Source organism: Protopterus annectens, chromosome 17.part0 (genome assembly GCF_019279795.1).
Source record: "Protopterus annectens isolate FY-2018-M chromosome 17.part0, PAN1.0, whole genome shotgun sequence".
In the NCBI taxonomy this organism is placed as follows: domain Eukaryota; kingdom Metazoa; phylum Chordata; order Ceratodontiformes; family Protopteridae; genus Protopterus; species Protopterus annectens.
In genome coordinates, this window is record NC_056751.1 from 424,146,008 (window position 1) to 424,167,286 (window position 21,279).

The window sequence follows — 21,279 nt, forward strand, 5'->3', positions numbered from 1 at the left end:
AGAACCTCTCAGATGATATAAGACATTAAATTTTAAATTCTCCTGGATAAAGATTTAGTGGGTGGCCCTTCAGCTGCAGGGATGATCAAAAAGTGTGAAGAAATGGGCAAGCTCATCCAGGGACTGTCCAAGATTTTCAACCTTCCTTTTTCAAATTGTCCACAGGATTTTCTTTCTTCTCATCCAGTTTTGGCAAAATAAAAGAATAAACAGCCTCCACAGAATTCAGGTAAACAAATGTTTAAGAAGAAATGGCAAAGGGTTTCTAAAAAGTAGTCTTAATCCTTCCAAAACCTAGTGCAGTCCAACAAGTCTGTATGACTATTCAAGAGACCTTATGACCCCCTTCAACCCTGGGCCTTTTCTCTTCCAGAAAGTCTGAATCTCCATTTTTCTCATTGGCAGTAGATTGTTTCACACAAATGAGTTTAGAAAATTATTTATCAAGATTACAGATAACAGTGGGAGGAAATTTGTCCTTTCCAGGGGTCATTCCTCATCCTGCATATCATATTCTTTTGTTTCTACCTGTTCTTCATTACATCTTCCAAGGAGTGATAGAACCAGTTCCTCCTTTCCATGTGGGGAAGGGGTTTAATTCAAGTATGTTCCTAGTGTCAGAGAAAGAAAATGCTTGTAAAGCAGTTCTGGATCTTTTTTTTTCTAAAGTTGTTTGTGATGGTGTCCAAGTTTAGAATGTTCTCACTTCACAGTGTGTTACCTCTTCTTCATCTTCCAAGTTTCTTGATAACACTAGACTTAAAAGATGCTTATTATCACATCCCTATTCATCCACACATCAGGTGTTTCTTAAGTTTTTGTGTCTGGATCACATTATCAGTTCTCTGCCGTACCATCTGGGCTAGCCTCTGCACCAAGAGTGTTCAAAAAGTGTCTACTTACAGTTATAGCTCATTGCAGCCTACAAGGTATCCCCATTTTCCAATATTTAAATGACTTGCTTATCTTTGCAGAGTCTTTTTTGAGGTGTCATGAATCTTTCTCTTGTGTGAGAAATCTCTTTCACCACCTGGGATTCCAAGAGAACATTCAAAAGTCTTTCTTAACTCCCTCACTCAGGATTGTATTCTTGGGATGTCAACTAGACACCTCAGTTCAAAGAATTTTTCTTCAAAATTTTTTTTTATATTTTTCAAATACATTTGAATGAATTCCATAGTATTTATACATAACATCTTAAATAACTATGTACACTATTTACATTAGCCTGACACTAAAACAGTTCTTAATATATACAGTTACTTTATAAGTATGTCCAATCCATTATCATAGTGTCTGATCAATTATTGTATAGTGTCAATCAATAAGACTTTTTCCCAAGGGTTGTTGATCAATGGCTTTGGATAAATTCTTAGTTCTTTAATTTTAATTTCCAATAATGCTGTGGTCTTCAGTAGACTGTAAAAGTCTTCCAAAATCGGTATTGTGTTTGTATTCCATCTTCTTGTTATACACATCCTTGAAATTGCAAGTATAGTCCATACTAGATACATGTTTGACCTATTCAAATGAGGACCTTCATTCACATTTAATAATACAAGAGCTTTAGGTAAATAAAATGATTCATTAAATAAAGCTTGTAGAAAGTTATTAATACCGTTCCAAAATGGCTTAATTTTAACACAATCAAAGAAAATGTGGTTCCAATCTGCATTGTGTACTTGCTCACATCTCCAACATATTCCTTTTATAGAAGAACTAATTTTATTGATTCTGTCTGGGCTTAAGAATGCTCTGTGCAAGCATTTCCAATTACAAACTTTCCAGTATTGTGTAAAGGATGTATATTTTATTGATAATAAGATATTTATTTTAATATCTTCAGTTAACTGTATTGAGTGTCCTTTTGTTATATATTTCCAATATGAGGTTTAGGGTGTTGTTTTATAGTTCAATATTTTGTAAAATTTTGAAATACTGTTTCCCATGTCAAAGTCATTATATATGATTTCATATATGTATTTCATAAATTTAGGTATTTCTTTAAATGAAGAATTGTTAATTATTTTATTTAAATCTTGCGAATATGACAGAATGCTCTGTAAAGTTAGCCAGTCCTGTTGTGGAATTTTGTATGTTGTTTTTATTACTTGCATATCTAAAACCTTTAGTTCTTTGATACATTGGAACCAACAAACAAATCCTTTTTGTTCCCAGGAATTAATAATTTCTCTATATATTTTATGTGGAAAGTTCTTTGTGACTATAAATGGTGTTAAAAGGTCAAACCAGATTTTTAAATCTATATTTGCATTAATAATTTTCCTAAATGAGTCAATGTAATAATTAATCATATGAGTTTTAGTGGGCTTAGTTATGTTAGATTGCATACTAATACATATGTGCCATGGCAAATTGTTTTTATCTGTTATTTGAAAATTTTCTTGTAAATCAAATTCATTTATTGATATTGCATTTAGTAATTCTTTCCAATTTCAGAGTAATTTGAACTTATCCAATGTGAGATTGTTTTAGATATTGATGCTTTTATATATGTTTCTGTATCAGGAAAGTTTAATCCTCCCTGTTTCCATGGTCTGATATGATATATTAAAACTATTCTGTTTCTTTTGGGAAACCATAACAATTTTATTAGGCATGAATGTATTTCTTTAAGTATATTCCTTTCTGGTAACAGTTGTATTGCCAATGCTATATATAGGATCTTGGGCAGTAAAACCATTTTTATTAACTGTAGTCTATCTTCAAATGTTAATATTATTTTGTCCCATTTTCCCACAGAGATTTTAATTGTATTGATATTATTGTAGTTTTTTGAGACTAATTCATTATCCTTGCATAACTCAATTCCTAGATATTTTAAGGTAGATTATTGTTTCCATATGATGTGATCCCCCTTAGTCTGCAGTTCTTTTTTTATTTAAAATAAAAATGTTGACGTTGATTTATTGAAATGGAGTTCTGAAGTCATATGAAATTTGTCAATTAATATATCTAATTCTTCTAATTTCTCTTTTGTATTAGATAATGTTAGTAATGTGTCATCAGCAAATGGCATTACTTTAGAATTGTATTGTTCATAAACATCTATTCATTTGATTTTTATATTGTTATGGATTGAATCTGCCAATATTTCAATAGCCAGAGCAAATAGAATCAGTGACATGGGACATCCTTGTTTAGTGCCTTTTGTTATATGTATAGACAGAGGTAAAAGGACCTAACTTCACATACGCTAAATTATTTGTATATATATTCTTTAGGAGATGAACAAAGGATGCAGGAAATTCAAATAGCATTAGGAATTTGAATAAATAGTCCCAATTTAGGGAATCAAAGGCTTTCTCTATATCTAAGCCAATTATCAGTGTTTCTTTATTTTCTTTATTAACATAATCTATAAGAGAAATTATTCTTTTAATATTGTCATGTGTGTGTCTATGATATATAAATCCAGTTTGATCATTATTTATTGTTTTGGATAGTGGTATTTTCATTCTGTTAGTTAATATTGTCATAAATATCTTATAGTCATTATTTAATGATATAGGTCTATATGAGGTACAGAGGTTTGGGGATTTGTTTTCCTTTAGGATTGGTGTGATTAAAGAATATTTCCAAGAGGGTGGTATTAAAGCTTGTGACTTAATTTCTAATAGAGTTTTCTGGAAGAGGGATAATATCTTTGAAGCAAAAAGTTTATATATTTCCATAATTATGCCATCTACACCTGGAGCTTTATTATTTTACCCCCTTTTATTGTATCTGTAATTTTTTTGTAGGATATGGGTGCTTGCAGATCTAGTTTTAAATTTTTTAGTATTTTTTTTATATTAGAACATTTTTCATCTAGATTTAAGTGATCGATATGTAGATATAATTTTTTGGAAATATTCCATATAGTGATTTCTATAGGCATCAAGAATGTCACCTATATCCAAGACATTTTTCTCTTTCTTTTCATGGGAGATACTTTTAATGTTTTTAGCTTTTGCTCGTATTTTGATTCTTGTGGATAAATTATGTACATGTTTTGGAGAAGTGGCCAAGCTATTATTTTTAGTTTTTCTAAAGCTAAACTAGTTTTATGTGTTGGAATTTTGTTGTGTTTATTGTTTAATACTTCTACTTTCTTTTTCATCTCCAAATGATTTTGATTTTTTTTCAGCTTTTATTGACAAAAGTTTAGATTGTAGATCTAATAATTCAGAATGCCATTCTCTGATTTTTTTTATACCAAGTTAGGGTTTTACCATATATGTAAGCTTTTAATGAGTCCCATATCATTATTTTATTTATCTCTGTGGTGTAATTAATATCTAAGAAGAACTGTAATTCAGGTAATAACCAGGGTTTTAACTCTTTAATTTTAGTTATATATGCTGGAATTCTGGAGTTAAAGATGAATGGTTTGTACCCATTTTGAAATTTTAGTATCAATGAATTGTGGTCTGTAAAGGGTTAGGGAGTGATTGAGAAATGAATGATTTTAGAGTCTAAGTCATGGGCAGAAAATATTTTATCTATTCTAGTTTGGGTACCAAATCTGTGATCTTGATGGGAAAACAACAAATATTTATATTCTTTAAATTTGAAAGTATCTACAAGATGAAATGATTCTACCCAGTTGTTTAAAGCTTTTGATACAGCAGATGTACGTAGTGGTCTTTTATTTGTAGTTTCAGAAATATCAAATATGCAGTTAAAATCTCCTCCTAATAATAAGTTGCCTTTATAATTACTGGCAATGAAATCCAAGTGCTTTTTTAACATTTCCTGTTCCAATGCCAAGGAACCAGTATAGATTGGCTAGGGTCTATATTCTGTTATTATATTTAACTATTACTAATGCCACAAGACCTTCTTTATCTTCATACTTAGAAATGATTTCTGGGTTAATCACATTTGTTTTCCATAAAATTCTCTTGTCTTTGTCTTATAAGTGGATTGCACCAATATCATATATTCCTTAGGATTCCATTTGTAATTGTCATTTGTTTTGAAATTAGTTTCTTGAAGGAAGACAGTTTGTGCTTTGTTCAGTTTTAAATAATTCAGTAGAATTGATCTATCGCTAGGATTGTTTAAGCCATTGGTATTTAAAGATAATACAGTTAAATCTATCTTAGGTTATTTAGACTATGTATTTTTTTGTTTTATTGTGACTATTAAACATTTTCCTCTGATAACTATAAAGTATATGTTTGAGCTTTTAAAGGAAATTATCAGTTTTATACTTTGAGTGTTTACCAATAAAGTAATGTTTTGGTCAGGCATACTAAAATGTTTTTGTGAAATAAATTTAAATTAACAAAGAACTTTTCTTCCACAGGAAAAATAGATTTTTATCTAGATCTATTTCTAAGGTTTTCCACTCAAGTTTTGATCACTTTGAGGGAATCCCATAGATTTTGGGTCTCATGATGTCTATGATTCTCATGATACCACTGGCAAGACTCCACATAAGAAAGATACAGTGGTATCTGGAATCTCTTTGGTCTCAGTGTCACTAGTCTTTGTCTTTTCAGATCCCAGTGTTGGGGTTTGTCAGAAGAGAGAAATCTTTTGACGGAGACAACAAATATCCTTAAATCCAGGTCTCTCCTTTTCCCTCCCTGCTTCAAAACAGTCAATCACCACAGATGCTTTGGACTTTGCTTGGGAAGCAGTTTCAACAGGGATAAAAGTGCAGTGTGTTGGGACACCAAGGACATATGAAAGCACATAAATATCAAGGAGATGCTTGCCCTGATTAAGGCACTCAACTCTCTGAACCATCTTGGTTACTGGGACCTCATCAAGTTGATATAGACTATATCACAGTCATGTGATATATCAACAAGCTTGGGGGTGCAAGTTGTACTCCTTTTGTGGACTAGCCATGTTAACTTGGGATATAACTTCACAGCACAGTCTCACACTACATGCATCATGCATTACATTAGAGCAAGTCTGTATGGCAGACAAGCTAAGCAGGACCAGGGCAGACCCTCATAAATGGAAACTAGATCAAAGAATCTTCCAAGATTTGATTTGATCCATCTGTGTGGAATTCCTCAAGTAGACCTATTTGCCTCCTCTCTGAAAAATCAACTGTCAAATTTCTTTTCTAAGACTCCATGGAAGAAGGCCTGGAAGACAGATGCCTATTCTTTTCTTTTCTTTTCTTTGGCTAGGAATGCTCCTGTATGCCTTTCCACAAATATCCAAAGTACTCAAGAATCAGAAGGAATCCCCCAAGATTATTGTGGTGATTCCCTTCTGGCCCAGGCATCCATTGTTCTCACTTTTTTTGGAAATATCTGGGGGAAATTGCCACAAGCTTCCTCACAGACTGGATCTATTCACACAAGACCAGGGGTGTTTTATATACCCTGACATCAGTCACCTTCAACTGACTGCTTGGATGATAGGGTTTTAATTCATTTTAGGCAGCTGTTTTCTGAGGATGTGCAGCAGGTAATAATGGAGGCAAGGATGTCTGCTACTTTATCAAACAGAAAAAGATTTTCTAGTTGGTGTCAACAACATAATCTGCACCCATTCAGGGCTAGTTGTTCTCTGGTTTTACAATACTTGTGTGAGTTACTATCCTATTGCCTTTGTTATTCCACTATTAAGGTTAATTTACCATCCATTTCAGCATGTCTGCCCATGGATCCTCCTCTTTTAATGCAACCTTATCTCAAAATGTTCCTTAAAGGAGTTTTGCATACGAGGCCTCCTAGAAAACTGGCGACCCCCTCCTTGAGATCTTAGTTTTATGTTAGAAAAGCTAGTACTTGCTGCAGTTGAACAAGGTAATCTGACTGACCTGAGATTCTTAACTTGGAAAACAGTTTTACTGATTGCTATGACCTCTGCAAGAAGGGTATCTGAGGTGCAAGCTCTTTCTCATTTTCCACAGGGAGAGGGTTTCTTTGAGAACTAATCTTCTTTTATGCCTAAAGTGGCATTTTTGTTTACTTTAAGCCAAACTACTCATCTCCCCATTTTCTTTCCTGAATTTTAAAATGAGGGAAAAAGGGTACTCTGTCCCTTGGATGTTCACAGGCAACCAGGTACTCTGTTGACAGAACTAAATCTTTTAGACCTTCAGATCAATTGTTCATTTCTTGTGAAGTTAAGAAGAGACATCCTGTGTCAAAACAGGCTATTTCCAAATGGTTGTCTAAGTCTATTACTTTTTTGTTATACTGAATGTAATAAATCTATTTCAGGCAGGGTCAAAGTTCACTCTACCAAGGCCTCGGCTTCATCTATGGCTTTTTGGAAAGGGTTTGATTCTAGAAGTATTCCAGAGGCTGGTATTTGGTCTTCTGTACATACTTTTACAAAGCACTATAAGCTTAGCTTCTTCTCTAGGCCTAGATCAAGCTTTGCTAGAACCATTCTCCAAGGGCTCTTGTTCCCTTCTCCTTCCACCTGCCAAATATAGTCAGACATGGTAATCTACCCGTATGATAAAGCTGCTGCAGCAGTGATCAATATGAAGGACATAGTACAGTTGTGTAAGTTGAACTAACCATAACAGTAGATATTCAAATGATCACTGCTCCAGTAGCCATTCCCTCCCTCAATCTCCCTTGTTTTTGGTGTGTTTTATATGCCAGGGAGTGGGCATTTATTTTTTGTTGTTCCTAACATTGTCCTTTTAGTGCTCAACCCCCCCCCCCCTCCCACTCTCTGCCTCTCTGCTGGCAGGAAAGCTTTGAAGGGCTTTTCAACCATACTTGTCTTTTTGTCAGCTCAGCTCATTCTGCTTGACAGGTTGGGTGCATGGAAGGTGCACTGAAGCCTTGGAAGCTGTATGGCCATTATATACTTGGCAGGGTAAAGGCCATATGGTTCTACTTTATGCACTTGAAACATGAAAAACACGAATCCAAATAGAGCAACACATAAAGAACGAACTGCGAATTTGTCGAATGTACTAAAGCATGAAATTTAAAACCTCGAACCGTCATAGTCAGCCAACCCACCACGCGCAACACACTACCTACCCAAACACAATAAAAAAACACATACATACACTAACCAAAACCCTACTTCTAACCCTAAATTAAAGCACCAAAACCCTACTGCTAACCCTACACTAAACCCCACATACACAACTATCTATGCACTATCCTTAACCCCTCCCTAACCCTAAGGTCCGTAACTACCGCACACTTTCCCTACAGAGCTATACCCAAACAAACTAAATATTCCACTCACATACACTTAACAAAGCCCTACAGTAAACCTTACATACATTACCTACACAAAACCTTACATACACTACCTACCTATGCACTTACCTTAACCCCTTCATAACCCTAAGGTCCGTAACTATTGCACACTTACCTTACGGAGCTATACCGCAGACTGACCAGCTATGCAAATTTGATATTTTAACTTTCGCGGTTTCATTCGTTCGACATATTCGTGGTTCGCTCTTTATGTGTTGCGCTATTTGGATTTGGGTTTTTCAGCTTTCGAGCGCATAAAATAGACCTTGCCATATAGCTAAGGCTACTGCAGAAGTGATCATGCAAACATCTACTGTTATGGTAAGTTCAACTTACACACCTGTACTAGATCTATATCTTTATCTACATCAGTTCTTAATTTTGTTGACTCTAGTTATGGTCAACTTCTGTTTAGTTGATGAAATTTGGTCAGCTACACAGATGGTTGACAGGTGAGTGAGATCGCATGCACTGAGGCTGCTGTTCACTCCCTATGTAGTAACATGTTGATATCTGCAATGTTGACGTTTCCTGGTTGACATTGTAAACATTAGCATTTGGGTGTTTCAACCAAAGTTAGTATATATATATATATATATATATATATATATATATATATATATGAATAACACATTAGTAACACGTAGCCATAGCATGTATTTAACAGGTACTGTTGTGTCCCATCCAGTCCCCGAAATATTAATTATTTATAACAGGCATTTATAACCCAGTGTGTGTGATGTTTTAGTACTGACTGATGATTATTTATTTATTTCCAGTTTGATGACCGGGGAGGTCCACTGGGCTCAGGGAGCCCATTTTCAGTGGAGGCCCAGGGAGAAAAGCTCCACATTACATAGTTTAGATACAGATACAATATTAGTAAAGAAGAACAATTTACAATTACATTTCATGTTAGAGAGCAGGTGTAATTTCTTAGGTGCATGGTACAAATTAGATATTTACAATATGTACAATTATGTTTGGTTAGCTAGTAATCATAGCTAGTGAAGCTAGTAATTATAGCTAGTGAGGGGTTTAAAGGTGGAGAGAGAATTATAGGAATAGGTGGGGAGAATGCAGTTGCATTTCCTGTTAAGAGGAAAGGTAGGAATGTAGCTGAGATTTAAAGTTTTCAACGTTTGCACAAGTCCTTAGAGAGGTTGTTGTTGTTGTGTCTTTCGGCTTTTCCCGGTTAGGGGTCACCACAGTGGAACTCCGGTCCGCTAATGATTGGCAGTAGATTTTTTTTTACGTGCCGAGTTGCCAGCCCTGATGCACAACCTTCAACGAAGGTACGCCCATTCACGCATGTCTCCACGCAGAAGACGCTTTAGCTGAGAATCGAACCGGACAGCGTCTTACTGTGAGGCGACAACGCTACCGCAGCACCACCACCGCAGTCCTTAGAGAGGAAGGAAGAGAAATCCATTCTATTTGCTAAGGAAAAGGATAGCAGGAGTTGACCAGTGGGACGATTGGGTTTTTGGACAAAGATTAGGTTTTGGTGAGTAGATCTGAGAGTTCTCTGAGGGGTGTAGGATAGAAGGATGTTGGATAGTGCAGGGCACTTACAGGGCTAAAAAATTAGTTTGTGGGCTGTGATAATCTGAAGATAGTCTAGGTGGTTGGAGAGTTCAACCAGTGTAACAAATTAAGGGCAATACAGTGATGGGAGGAGTATTTGGCTTTGGTAGCAAATTTTGAAATATTATTATAACAGACTTCCAATTTTGAGGTGAGCGCAGCAGATAAATTTGTTAATAGAGGAGCGCCATACATTAGTGAGGGGAGTAGATAAGTAGTGGCAAGAGTTTGTATGGTAGAAGGAGGGAGAAAGTGGATGTTCCTGTATAGCATACAAAGTTTTATATGGGTTTTCTTAATGTTTTGCTGGATGTGAGTGTCGAATTTTAGGTGTTCATCAATACTGACCCCAAGTAGTTTGGCGATGGGAACAACCTCTATAGTGGAGTTTTTTGGCTAATGATTTGGAACAAGTTTTTATCAAGAGGGGAAGCTTTTGAGGGAGAGAATAATAGTATTTTGGATTTATTGGCATTTAGTGAGAGGTGGTTCTGAAGCATCCAATTTTCAATGGTGGAGGAAGCAGTTTGGGTCAGTGTTTGAAGCTCTGGGAGGTTGGTGGCACTGCAGACTAATGTGGAATCATCTGCGTATTGTACAATTTTGGTATTGGGTATGGCTTCGTGGAAATCATTAATAAAGATGTTAAACAGGATTGGACCAAGTATGGATTCCTGGGTAACACACATGGGGGTAGGAAGGAAGGTTGAGGTACCTGTCACCCATTTTACAGCTTGAGATCTATTGGAGAGGTAGCTAGAGAACCAGGATAAGGTATTCTGGGAGAGATTAAGGTTGGAGAGATGGTTTAAAAGATGGGTGTGGGAGATGGTACTGAATGCCTTGGACAGATCTAGAAGAACAGTAGAAACTAATTTTCCAGAGTCCTGGGCAAGATTTATTTTATCTAAGAAGGAGAGAAGTGCAGTGGTTGTACTATGGCCTGGACGGAAGCTGTGTTGGGTTGGAGTGATTAGATGGTTATTGGCTAAGAATGGCATAAGCTGAATGTGGATGCATTTTTCTAGTAGTTTGGAAATTGGGGAGAGGATAGCTATGGGGCAGAAGTTAGAGATGTTATTGCTTTTGCTTCCTTTATGGAGAGGTAGAATGAAGGCAGTGCGCCATAATTTGAGAACATAAGATTCCTGCATGGATCTATTGATCAGGATGCTAATGGGAAGAGCGATACCATCTGTGGCTATTTTTCGGAAGAAGGATGGGATATTGTCAGGGGCATTGGGGCAAGGTTTTAATTTAGAGAGTAATTTTTTTATATAGGAGGTTGAGATGGGCTTAAGCTCAAATACAGATTATCTCTGCTAGATGTGCAGTTAATAATTAAAGTTCTTTCACTGGTGTTTTACACACCATGGCGTTGGTTACATTTAGTAAGTTATACATGAGGTCATACTCTCCAGTTTAGCTAAGTGGGGACTCCTCTAAAACAGTTGTTGTGTTACTTGATATGTGGGTATAAGCAAACTAACCAATAAAAATGCATAATATAAGTTTATATGTAAATAAAAGTTACTTACATGCAGAAGCCATTATTTCTACTTCTGTGAATTAATAAAACAATCTTAAACAGTAACACCTATCCAGTAACTCCGAAGGGGTGTGGCAGGATATTGCCCATGCCACTGTCAGCAAGGGTGGATAAATGTTGATGTCAACTAAGGGCATTGTTATGAGGGAGAAGTAACATCGTGAAGCTCTCCTTAATCTTTTGGATATACTTTCCTGTGAGAAAAATGCACTAGAAGCAGATAGTAGACTCCGAATTGGATCCATTTTGGTAGATGATGTCACTGCAGTTATTAAATATTTCCAGTGTGCCAGGGTTGTGGGAGTGCATGGGATCAGGCCTTAAACTTTGGGAATCACTTCCTCCTCATATGAAGAAAATCATATCTTCATTAATGTTCAATACCCAGTCAAAATCCTATCTTTTAAACCAGTCAAAATGTAACTCCCTTCAAACAGGACACATAACTGAACACATCTTCCACCTCCATCACTTATATCCTCATGTAAATAGCTACAGTCCAACAGCAGATTATTTCTACAGCTCTTCTATTACCTTCTCCACTTCCTCCTTCCATTAATCCCACAGTACCTTTCTCACTTATCTTACCCCTCCTTTTTAATATGCTATACATATTATAACTATAATCCTTAAATTTGGTGTTAATGTACTACATCATTTTTTGTTTGTTTTCCTGTATAACACTAAATGCTGGACTGTATTACCTTTTGCCTGCACTCTTTTATTCAACTTAGTGTGATGTCCTTATTTTGTCTGTTGTGATACCTAGTTTGTCTAGGCTGAGCCTGAAATTTGCCAAATGTGGTCAGTGGAGACACTAGATATTGTTGGGGATTCATGTCCAGGTAAGTATACCTTTTCAGTACTGAATGCTACCATTGTGACCCTCTCTAGGACAAGTAGCTTAGAAAATAAATGGATAGCTATAAGAGTCACATGAGGCGAGACATGGTGATATTTTAAAGAAGGGAATGACATCTCTAGCTTGATAATAAAGGTATGCGAATTACACATTGAAAATGTAGAATTCTGCTCCTACACTGATTATCTTCTCATGTTGGTGTTGCAATTACTCCATAATGACAAGTCCGAAGAGTGTCAATATGGATGTAGAACTTACTGATAATCAGTGAGTGTCTGGTGAGGCCACTGCATCAGGTGAGTGAATCCCAAAACAATTGTGACTAAAAAGTTAATAGTATTAGCTTATTAGAAATAAAACCTATGGGGCAAAGTCTGTACTCACATTGTGTAGCCAAACTATAGATCTCTGTCCCATATTCAGTTATAACTATACCAAACCTCCATGTATTTAAGTCCTCTCACAAAGAAGTTCTCACTAACTCATGGCTGTGCCTGTGCCTGTGCTCCCCTCCTGTATAATCTACATCAAGAAATACTTTACATTCTTACTAACATTTTATCATACTATCCATCTATACACGCGCCCTCTCCCCATTCTTAGGGGGGACTTGTATCATCTCTTTTATTATTTCCTAGCATAGTAGATTATGCTTATACATATGTATTCATGACCATATTTAATTACAGTTCTTTTTTCCTTTTATTGTTACATCACTGGTGTGTTCTCATGCTTTATTGTATCCTATGTATTCCACTGTCAAATTAAATGTATATACACTTTTTAATTACATCTATACTAATGTATTATTTGATGTTATTTAACTCTCTGGGTGGCCACGGTGGTGCAGCAGTTAGCGTTGTCGCCTCACAGCAAGAGCTTCCCTGGTTCAGTCCTTGGCTGGGGTGCCTTCTGTGCGGAGTCTGCATGTCCTCACTGTGGTCGCGTGGGTTTCCTCTGGGTGCTCCGGTTTCCTCCCACATCCCAAAGACATGCTGCAGGTGGATTGGACACTCTAAATTGGCCCAAGGTGTGAGTGCATGCGTGTGTGTGCCTTCTGTGGAAGGTTGGGAGCCGGGCTGGCAACTCGACACTGTAAAACTCCACTGCCAATCATGAGCGGACAGGTGATCTGCTGTGGTGATCCCTAACAGGGAAAAAGCCAAAAGAAAAAGAAGATTTAATTCTCTGGAGATTTTCTCCCTGGACCTCCACTTAAAATGTATATTTATTACTCAATTGGACTTCAATGATAAACAAATATCAATCAAATAAATATTTGGTGAAAACTCTATAACTGGTACTGTAACTTAGTTGTCATATTTTTCAGTTTACACTGGTTTTGAAACATTCCTCTCTATTTTCAAGTAAATAGCTCATTGTGGAGTTATATGCTTGTCATTTGATTGCTATTTTTCTCAGTTTAGTATATTGCTTTTGTTATTTTCTTTAATGTGCTTAAGTATTATTGCTTTTAAAATGTGACTAATTATTGTGTTTCTACATTTCTCTTTGATTTTTAGCCTGCAGATTGATTAATGTTTTATATTTTGTACTCTGTGTTATGCTACCACATTGCCTCAGTTAATTTCTGATCATATCTTAAACAGGCTGAGTGGATTAGCACACTTAGTTACCAAAAACACAAAACAGCCAACTCCATGTGGGTGAAGACACCAAAACTAAAAAGAGAAATCACCACCCTTTGCAAACTGGGAACAACAAAATAACATTTAATTGGATGCATTTGTTTAGTAACATAAACTAAACTTCATCAAAATACTACTACAGCAAACCATATGTCTTATATACTCAATCCAATAACATAATTACAAATCCCATGAGTGTTAACCAAACAATTAATTATTCAAAACAATCCAAAGTTTATGTTAATTCAGTGAAAGAAAAAAACACAATAAATAATATATATATATATATATATATATATATACACACACACACACACACACACACACACACACACACACACACACACACACACACATACAAATGCTTAAAATATTTCACTCAATCAATAATCTTAAAAACAAAAAAATATATTTTTGACTTTAGGTACTATCAGCAGTTATGAGGTGTAGCCATGGGTGCTGCTGTGTCACCCTCCTTTGCCAACCAAGTGTTAGGATGGTGGGAGTTTATGTACCTCCAGAAAACTAGATTTTTTTTAATAATGTTCCATTTTATAAGAGGTTTGTTGATGATTTGTTTATTATATGGAAAGGTATGGTGGTTGAGTTGAAGTTTTGTTTCTGATTTCAACATAAGTACTGAGTTTTTGCTGTTTACCAGAGGACACGTTGGTGCAAAGGTTGCATTTTTAGATGTAGAAGTGAGAATGATAACTAATAAACATGAATTTGTTAGTAAGATACACAGGAAGAATGTTTTTAATGAATAGTTATGTCCATTATTATAGCAGCCTCCCAAGATTTATGAAATGTAATATTCCTAAGGGGCAATTAATTAGGGCTTCTAGACTAACCTCTAAAGATGATGAGTTTAAGGGAGAAATGGATTTTATAATACATTTGTTTGTTGAAATAGGTTATAATTTAGAAAGGTTAAATAAGATTACTGAGGAAATTAATTTGTCATGACATACTAAATATGCCCTCATTTTGTTAAATGTTGAATTAACATGAAATTTGGGTTGTTTTGAATAATTAATTGTTTGAGTGACAATTATGGGATTTGTAATTATGTTATTGGATTAAATATAAAAGATGTGGTTTGTTGTAGTAATATTCTGATGGAGTTTGGTCTATGTTACTGAACTAAACTGCTCAATTAAATGTTATTGTGTTGCTCTGAGTTTGGAGAAGTGTGATGATTTCTGTTTTTACTTAGTTGCGTTGTCGCCTCTCAGTAAGACGCTGTCCGGTTCGATTCTCAGCTAGAGCATCTTCTGCGTAGAGACATGTGTGAATGGGCGGACCTTCGTTGAAGGTTGTGCGTCAGTCCTGGCAAGCCGGTACGTAAAAATCAACTGCCAATCATTAGCGGACCAGAGTTCTGCTGTGGCGACCCCTAACCAGGAAAAGCCGAAAGACACAAACACCAATCAACCAGCAAACAAATCAACCAACAGCCATCTAACCAGTCAAATAAAAGAAATCAACATCGACTGAACAGATGAATTGTATGACTTTTTACTTAGGGTTGTGTAAACTTGGGAAATATGCACCATCAATACATTACTACTTAATCATCTGGCAGTTTAGTGTAAACAAATAAGGTTATTGGCTGCTAAACAGCTTCATTCTGTAGTCCACAATTTGATTCTGTCAGTCTCTGTTTGAGTACTGTTAGACTCTAAACAAGTCATTAAACCAAATAGTGATTCGTTTTGCTCCTGGAAATAAGGTGATCCCTAATGGGTTTACCTAATTAACAAAGTAATGAAAAAGACTAAAGGCCGGATTCATGAACAGCTACACTAAGTGTACACCATTCTGAGTGAATAGATGACACAAGCATAACTCACACCTTCTGCTTCCTCATTTAAGTTTTCCTACTGATTTTCCTGTAGCCTTAAGTGTTGAAAGGGATTCATAAAGGTTGCCATAAAGTGTAGACTATGTGTACACTTAGTGTAATCTTTATCAGTGAATAGACAGCACAAAAATGTGGTAGGGATATTATTGATTACAGATAGTGTACACTTAGTGTAGGCATTCATGAATCTGGCCCCAAGTATCTAGAAACATTTGAGAGAGACTGTGATATATATTTGTAGTAACCACAGACCTCATTAAACCTAATATTGCAACTTCACATCAAATGTCTTCTAAGTATATGTTGTGCAATGCTAATAAGACACTAGTATTATGGATAAACAAACTGCATGTGTAATAATTATAGAATGATATAAATTGATCTCTGTGGATTTATGACTAATATATTCATAACACACAGATAAATCGGAAATTTATGTATGCTGACAAGGAACTTACCTAAGAAGTTGAGTTTAGCAGAGAGAGACAGGGCATAGCCATCAGGAATAAAAGTGTAGTCTCCTTCATCCTCTGGATGGACATCATCAATGACCAGTTTGTGAAACCTGTACAGAAACGGAAATATTTTATACATGCCCAAAGAAGGATGTCCCTTACTGCATCAGAGCTAATGCTACAATAGCTACACACAGCTGAATGTATCATTGTCAGCCATTAGATACAACTGCTGACCAGATGTGCTCGTTCAAAGACCACTTTTAATGTGTTTATACATAATACATGCATACATACATACACACTCATGCATATATAAATACATAACCAATCCTGCTTTTTATTTTATTGTGTTGTAATTGAGGACTGTATGAATCTGTAAGCAGCAGTAGCCTGGTTTGCATGCTGTTATTCCTTACAATGTCAAAACCTTGGTTCATTTAGTAGCCCTTGTTACAAAATTGGGATCACTCTGCATGGTAATATAAAATTACTCTGCAAAGTACATGTGGATTGCAAAGAGGAACACACAGCAAATTAGTTCTAATACCCTGTCATTTGCAGGTGCAGTGCAAATATAATGTTCTGAAATGGTAAAGAATAGCAGGATGTTTACACCGCCACATGACTTACTGCATAAATTATAGCTACATGTACAATGGTGTATAGATACATTGGCTATAATAACATATTTAATGTTAGCCCTAATTAAAGAATAGGAAGTGGAACTCTCATGCTGTATAAAATCCACTTACATCATAGCATCTGCAGCCAAGCTTCTTTCACCTCAAAACATGATCTCATTTGGTCAGTTTTAATAATTTTACTATGTGGGATTCATATAATTCATCTTGCAGTAGCCTACCTCCTGCCATCCTCCTCCTCTCAAATGTTTCAAAAACTTAACACTATACTAACAGACTCTCAGATGAATTCAGACAGCTTACTGTGAAGTGTAAGCCTTCTGTACACATTGTGCTAACCATTTCAGAATCAGAGATAGCCCTACCACAGTGCTGCCCAATGAAGAGATGTAGCTCTGTTGTGGGTTGTCTATTGCAGCCTAGCACAAATGCTAATAGGGCATTCGTGGGGAGCACCCTATGCTAATTAGCCATCTCCTCCCCTCAAAAATGGCTGTGTTAAGGTACTTAGGTAGCCAAGTGATTCAAAGAATTAGTCAGTTGCGTAACTTACATTGGCCACCCAAGTTAATGAACACAGTCAGAAGCTTGTGTTCACCTGATCATGTTATACGTAAGTGCAAGGGAGCTAAAGCATAGAGGTACTGTTGGGTGATGTGTAGTTGTGTATATGTATTACTGCATATGTGAGTGTATGTAGAGGTATGAATGGTGTAATCTGATTGTGTGTGTGTGTGTGTGTGTGTGTGTGTGTGTGTGTGTGTGTGTGTGTGTGTGTGTGTGTGTGTGTGTGTGTGTGTGTGTGTGTGTGTGCAGTATATGTGCGAATGTGTGTATGTGAGTGTATATGTCAGGAAGCTGCCATACCTCCACACTCCCCTAGACTAACAAGCAAATCCTTCAACATTGGCCAGAGGAAACAATAGACATCAAGTATACTCTGTTTATATCATGCCGTAAAGGCACTACAAATATAATAGAACAAAAGTTTGCCATGGAAAATATGGGTTATGCGGCACTGGACACCAGAGATACTCTCTTTACATCGTGACTTAAAAGAAGCTACAAAACTTCAATATTGCACAGCACTTTAGCAGAGGCTTAGCTCTCTGTGCCATCACTAATCACCAAGAATAGCCTTATGCCACCTTTTGGGAAAAAAAAGTTAAAGAGAGAGAGAAAAAAAATTCAAAGTCTACACCCTGACACAGCAAGCCATAGTTTTAGCCCTCTAAACTAACCAAAAAGTTAGTGTAGCAGTGTTTTTGTTTACATTATAAGAAGAATGAAACTGTAATGTCTTGCAATATTTACTGATTACAATGCTACATGAGGTATGAGGGGCAGACAGGGCATATATAAGACAGAACAGCAGAAGTTGTGTGTAAAATAAGGGACAGCTGAGAGGGATGAGTTGAGTCCATATGGGAGAAGGCTTCAGGGCAAAGCTGTGAGGAAAACTAGATGACACCAGGTAGAATTTGCAAACTTTTACTTGGATTCACAGTAAATGTTTTATACAGCAACAGGTCTAGCATAATGATGTACTTTATGAACAAAAAGAAGACTGACACTCTAGTTATTGACTGAATGTAATCATCCATCATGTATGAGGAGCAGGGACAATATGAACGAATACATCAGGGACATTTCATCAACTCAAGAAAAGGTAAGAGCTGTGTGTTTGCATGTGTGAGTGAATGGCGGGTGCCTGAACTAACATGATGCATGGGCTGCCAGCATTGACTACAATAGGAAAGTGTTGATTTGCACTTGAGGTAGTTAAGAGAGATTCAGAGATATGCAAATTAGCCAGTAATGAGGTCTTTCCTCATTGCCCTAGCATGTCTGTGAATCTCAAGTTTCCAGCATTGTGGAAAAAGTCCCTTTTGACCATAACTCTCACAGGTCTGCCACCCCATAAAAGCACCTGGTTATCTTAAGAGACTTTGTTTTTAATCTCTTCAGCCCTTTTAAGCAAAACAATAATGCATACCTAACGACCTAGGGTTAGATCAGTGAACTGACATGTTTAATTTTCTTATTAGTCAACCATTCCCTCTAGATCTGTTAATCATCAACATCCCTGAGAAGCTGTCAACAATTACACTACATGTGCTGCTTAAACTGAACCCTGCCCTATCACATTTAAAAATAATAATCCAGAAAACTCTCAACAACCCTTCAGAATCATCTTTAGGCCGAAATCTTGCAAAAACGTACATATACAACCATTCTGCTCTCCCTTCAAAATAGTCTTTTCCAAACCATCATGCATCTTCACAAACCCTGTTAGAACAAATGACTAACCAAAAAACTGAAAGCCATATTAAACCTTGGAGATGAAACATTGGTCCTCTAGATGCAAAAAAAATCTCCTGAATCCTGTGGCAGATGTACATTATTATACAGCTCAGAAAAAATAAAACACATAAGCCTCCTTCTACCAAAACCAGCAATCAACCTTATCTCATCCTCTGATCACAGATTTCCTAAAATAATACCTAAAGTAACACAAGCACCTTCCTTCACCCACTTCTTCCTTAAGGAACAACCTACCTCCCATAAAATTTTCACTGGAATATATTCCTCAGATTTGTTTTTGAAAAAAAGATCTTATCCAAAATGCTTGAACACCTTCTATAAGATATATCAAAATGATGTTCGCCTAGGTGCTGACAGTCTCTACCACTGGCTTATCAAAACTTGCAAGGACCATATTCTAACACCCAATTAATACATCTACAACTTTTCCCTCTGTTACAGCTCATTATGCTCAGTTTTAAAATTAATGCAGTCATAAAACCCATACTGAAAGTGGCCAAACTTAGCTCCCCATTCAGCTACAGACTGATTTCCATTCTTTTCAAACTCACTGAAGTATTCCAGCTAGTGAAAAACAAAACATGTCGTTTTAGGTAGAAACCAACATGGTTTCTTTTGGGGCAGACCACAGTGCTATTACTTTATTTCAGACACTAATAGGTGACATTATAACCAGCTTGGAAAGAAGACGACTAACTGCTGCAGTTTCCATAGATCTGACCAAGACATTTGATTTGGTTGACCATCATCTGTTTTATGGTGTCCTTTTAGTCAGTGAACTTAGCCACAGAATGACTCTGTGATTTCCAAACTTCCTCTCACACTGAACATTTTCAGTCAAAATTTGCTCCTCCTCCAGTCCAGCATTTCTGAGGAAAGGTGTCCCACAAAGGTCCATCCTTTCTCATCTGCTCTTTTCTTGGTTCCATCCTTTCTCATCTTCTCTTGTCTTGATTCATTAATCCTCAAGTCCTTTTAATTCTGTTCTCTGATATCCAGGGACATAGCCAACATTTTTGGAATTGTATATATAACCATGAATCATAATAAATGGGCCAGTTAAAAAAAATAAATTCTAGCACATCTCATTGCACAAAATAAACAAATAAACTTTGTTTATACCATGGTATATGACTGATAACGTACAGATCTGACCAAACCCACAGCAGCATTGGAGTACAATGCCATAAAGGCAGCCTTAAACTAAAACTAGGTGAACTCCATAGACTGACTATTAAACTCTTCAAAACCTAAAAGAATGATGTTTTGACCTACCAAAAACCGCACCACAGTCTCCCTAGACAGACATATCACAGACCATAACATTAAAGTCCTAGAAACTACTCATTCCTTCAACAGCCTAGGAGTTTGCCTAGACTGCATCTCAAGTTCCAGGTAAACACTGACCACATTAAAACAAATATTCAAAAATGAATTTTCTGGACTTGGAAAATGTGAGTCTTCCTCTTACCAGTAGCTGGCAAAGCTAATAGGAAAGATCTGCATATGTAATTAGAATATGGAGTGCTTTTTATTATCTCCACATCTAAAAAGCACTTAAGCTCCATACAAAATATGTCATTTTATCCCCCTTGCCACATAAGAGAACACCACTGCATTGTATTAAAAAAAGGCTAAATGGCTCCCTGTCCATCAGATGTCTTACCTCCTGTTACATTTCCTTCAATTCAAACTATTTAAGTGAAACTACTTTCCCCACCTATTAGGAAGATTTTCAATTAGAGAGAGCCCACCACATAAGGAGGGTCCATTGTTCACAGAATCCTCCTCATGTGGGGGGGGGGGGCTGCAACCCTCCCAGCTAATTATATATACCAACTCTGAGATCGCACTACAGTGGGGAAAGGGCAGGTTTCCTTATACCTAATTAACGATAAGCACATACTACATTCTGTTTCCTTTATGTTGGCCAACTATGATTGTTCAATGAACTTATTTACGATCATATGGCAGCTCAATGCAAGAAAGTTTTGATGGTCTATGTACGATAAGCAGCCACTAGATCCTTAAACATAGAACTCTCAACTTCCAACACCATTTTTAGGTTAGGTTACAAAGCCAAAAGCTAACAAACTCCTTTTATTGGCCTCACAGAAAATCTAAATAT

At 36.4% G+C, this 21,279-nt stretch overlaps 1 protein-coding gene across 1 annotated transcript in view; it reads right to left on the bottom strand.

Annotated features, from left to right (window-relative positions):
* Positions 1-21,279, bottom strand: part of MYBPC2 (myosin binding protein C2) — a 591,519-nt gene that overhangs the window by 210,587 nt on the left and 359,653 nt on the right. Inside the window, exon 15 of the mRNA XM_044059467.1 lies at positions 16,186-16,292. Coding sequence (XP_043915402.1) covers positions 16,186-16,292 — 107 coding nt within the window. The remainder of the gene's footprint in view (positions 1-16,185; positions 16,293-21,279) is intronic.